The sequence below is a fragment of the Aquarana catesbeiana genome, linkage group LG10 (genome assembly GCF_042186555.1).
Source record: "Aquarana catesbeiana isolate 2022-GZ linkage group LG10, ASM4218655v1, whole genome shotgun sequence".
In the NCBI taxonomy this organism is placed as follows: domain Eukaryota; kingdom Metazoa; phylum Chordata; class Amphibia; order Anura; family Ranidae; genus Aquarana; species Aquarana catesbeiana.
In genome coordinates, this window is record NC_133333.1 from 45,945,912 (window position 1) to 45,949,481 (window position 3,570).

Consider the following 3,570-nt stretch of genomic DNA (forward strand, 5'->3'; position numbering starts at 1 on the left):
CTTCATTTTGTCATTTGATTATTTTATCTGTCTATATATCCCAGTCCTGTGATGCTTATACATTACCAGCCTTTACCATCTGGCTGGTTACTTTTGTTCTTTGTTTCCCCTCTCTTTGTTATTTTTTGTGCTCAAATACTGTGAGGACCTTGGTGTGGGGTCTCCTGCTGGCCCCCTCATTTTGGTACAATGTACCACTTATTAGGCCCAATTGGCTGTTTGATATGTGGGACTTTTCATTTTTTTTTTTTTTTTTTACATTTTTTTTCCCATATCTAATTGTTGATTTCAAAGTATTATTGTTTTTCTTTTTTTAGGCTTTATTACACTTTGGCACCCCTTTCATGTGCACCCTGCGTGGCAGGAAAGCCTCTTTTGAGGCCTCCAGGGATGTGGGTTCCTCCACTCCATTGCGGACACCCCCTCCTATTGGTATCCATGGCAATCTCTGCCATGAGATATTCTTGCTGCGCCGGTGGGACGTCACTGCTTCGTGCCCCTCCGTGGCGCTCTTTGCATGATGACCGGCTTGATTCCCGTGCTGTCCGTGCGGCGCATGCACGCAGTGTCCTCTACGCTTGTGCAGTGGCAACTCAGGGGGCCCGCCCATGGAGGTGTGGTTGAGAGGAGATTACACACAGCTGTTCGGCATTCCGCGGAACAGCTGAGCGCTGGGGTTTCTATTTATACCACTCAGTTAGTGCAGGTCAGGTAGGGCCAGGTGTATGATGTTTCTTGGAGGAATCTGTGTTTGGAATTTCAGCTTTTTGGGTAAGCCACATTATCTACCTTTCTTCCTTGCATATTGATGGTTATCTTTTGATGATATACCAGCTTGAACAGCTGTAAATCTCTTGTTTTTGTTACATATACTCTGTTGGGTGCTTTTCATTGTTCAACAGCATTCCCACCAGACAGCGGCTTGCCCAGCTTGTGCCTTTCCACCGGTCTGTGAGTGTTACCACCTTCCAATTTAAGTAGGTTTTTTCTATTTTTGGATGCTCTTATTGGTTGGAGGGGTTACATTATTTTCCCCACCATATATATATATATATATATTCACCTTTTTCAGACATTTTGCCCTTTTTTTTTATTCATTTTTTGTTTTCTTACAATCTCTTTCCCCCTGCTCTTCTTTCCAGATCCTCCTCTCTTTTGGGCCCCAGTGCATATGCCAGCCCACTGTTGGTCTGAATTCTCGGAACCCAGTGGGGCTATCCGGTGTGAAGAAGGGGACATTTTTCTCCCCCTCTATTCCATGGCCTTCGGTTTTCTTCTCTCTACTGATTACTATTTGGCATGGAGATTCCCGCAGATCCCATCCACCAAAGTATTCCTCACCTTTTAAGATTTTTTGCATGCGGATTAGCTATTATGATGTAAGTATTGCTATGTCTGTAGTAGTTTATATATGTAGCACCATATGTTAGGACTTGTTGGTTGATTATTGTGTATTTGAATCTCATAGACACTGTACTTTCTGTGAAAATCCCTGATGAAGGAGACTACAGTTTGTCTCTCTGAAACGTCATTGGGTTTAGGATTGTGCACCATGTCATTATGCTAACCATTTGTACTACACCATGCATCCTTTCATTTATATTTATTATGTATTTTTTATGTTTACAATAAACTTTATATTTTTTTACATATATATTGTTGTGGTAGTGCCTTTAAAGTCCCCTAGGGGGTTCCTCCATTTCCACCACAGTTGGAGGGTCATCATCGCTGTAGTTTTCGTTGTCGTCTTCTGCCATTCCAGATGCGCGTCCCTCCTCCATCACTGAAAATTGATTTTTTTTCTTGCGCTTCAGCCGAAAGTACTTAACTGCAAAGCAGATTGCTAGTCCAGGAAACAGTAGAAGCATGAAAATTATGACTCCTACTGATAAGTACAGGAGGGCACCACTATTCTTCCAAGCTTGTAGAAACTTGGCTATCTGCATTATGGTAGGCTCTATATTGTGGTTAAATGGCAGATTACCATTGCCCTGTAATGAATGATCCCCATTTGGATGGCTGGGGGAAAGGCCAGACTGTTTTGGAGGTGTTTTTGCATTTAGTACATCACCACTGGCCTGTAATGAATGACCCTCTTTTGGATGGCTTCTGAAAAGGCCAGATCCTTTTGGAGGGGATTTTGCATTGAGCGCACCACCATTGCCCTGTAATGAATGATCCCCATTTGGATGGCTAGGGGAAAGGCCAAATCCTTCTGTAGAGGATTCTGTATTGAGCACACCATCATTGGCCTGCAGTGAATGATCCTTTTTAGGTTGGTTGTTGGAAAGGCCAGATTCCTCTGGAGATGATTCTGTAGGGAGCACATAGGAAAAGTCACATTACAACCATTATCTGGAACATAAACATGAGAGCTAAGCAAAAACTATGTACACAAATCTACCTGGGAGATGTGGGGGGAATTTAAGTATGTAGTGTCCAAATTTTGTGAACTTCACTGGTTGCATGCTTGCTAACATGAAAATAACTGTCACGAGGCCTGCACCCTTAAAAACAAGCCGGTAATAGAACTTGTCAGCATATTAATATGGGCCCTGCTATTTAAAGGGCTACTCTCAGTATGAACCTCTGAAGTCAGACTTTCACCACTAATTGCCAAATCACTCTGGTTCAAGACCTAATTATTTGCCCAGCAGTGAAATTTTGGACTTTTCTGTGAAATGCACTGGAGGCATAGCAGCCCTTTAATATGAGCACTCAGCTGCCCACACATTCTCAGATATACAGCATCCCCTTAGACAATCCGTTGGATCTATAGGAAACCACTCATGACACACAGATATGGGGTAGTAACAAACAATGAACATGCTTTTAGATAAACTTACCAGTTTCTCTATTGAATTCCCGGACATGAACCTTGACTTCGTAGCCCTCTTTGTACTCTTCACCGTCTATAGTCAGGCGGATCTTGTATGTGCCGCTGTCTTCTAGTTTAGCCGGGTCAATCAGCAGGGCGCAATGTCCGCTAGGCACACGCATCGGGTTGAGCCGAGCCCTTCGATTAGTATGTGGAACTGGCATTGCCATTGTGTCGCTTACACTTATCAGAGGTCGGTATTCTCCACCGTTTTCTGGGGTCATACCCCATTCCAATTCAAGATTGTGCCCATGGAGAGGCCCATCCTTGTTGAATACACATGGGATCAACAGTGGATGTCCCACTTTGGCATCCAGGGAACTGTGGAAGGTCTGGACGCTGGTTATCTTTACACCTAAAGAAAGGAAAAAACAGAGTTAAACTTTGGCTTGCTGTACAAATTAAAACTTCTAAAAACACAATTTTTTTCTTCTAGTTTTGGCAATAGAGAGGAATTCAAATAGAACTCTTGTCAGGTTCTTACTGCCACCCCAGTGATGGAGAGATTTCCCCACCCTTTCTGTCCTGAGAGCCGATTCACTGCACAGGAATTGAGGGAAAATCAGGGACACAGACAGAAATACAATTTCCATTCGCTAAAAGATTAATGGAGATATTTATGTCTGTGTTGCCATTCTGACAAAATGACATAACTGCCAGACTGCCAGTCTGGGCCTGGCCCAATCTCACAT

At 43.2% G+C, this 3,570-nt stretch overlaps 1 protein-coding gene across 1 annotated transcript; it reads right to left on the reverse strand.

Annotated features, from left to right (window-relative positions):
• Positions 1 to 233: 233 nt before the first annotated feature.
• Positions 234 to 3,229, reverse strand: LOC141110024 (uncharacterized). The gene is made up of 2 exons (XM_073601269.1): positions 2,847 to 3,229; positions 234 to 2,314 (listed from the first exon to the last, which is right to left on the reverse strand). Exons 1-2 carry the CDS (start codon positions 3,100 to 3,102, stop codon positions 1,674 to 1,676), a joined length of 897 nt encoding a protein of 298 aa, XP_073457370.1. The 5' UTR covers positions 3,103 to 3,229; the 3' UTR covers positions 234 to 1,673.
• Positions 3,230 to 3,570: the final 341 nt, after the last annotated feature.

Coding starts and splice junctions, on each gene's coding strand:
- LOC141110024 (XM_073601269.1), bottom strand. CDS start 3,102: ATGACCCCAGAAAACGGTGGAGAATACCGACCTCTGATAAGTGTAAGC. Junction 2,315..2,846: donor GGAATTCAATAGAGAAACTG/GTAAGTTTATCT, acceptor TGCTCCCTACAG/AATCATCTCCAGAGGAATCT.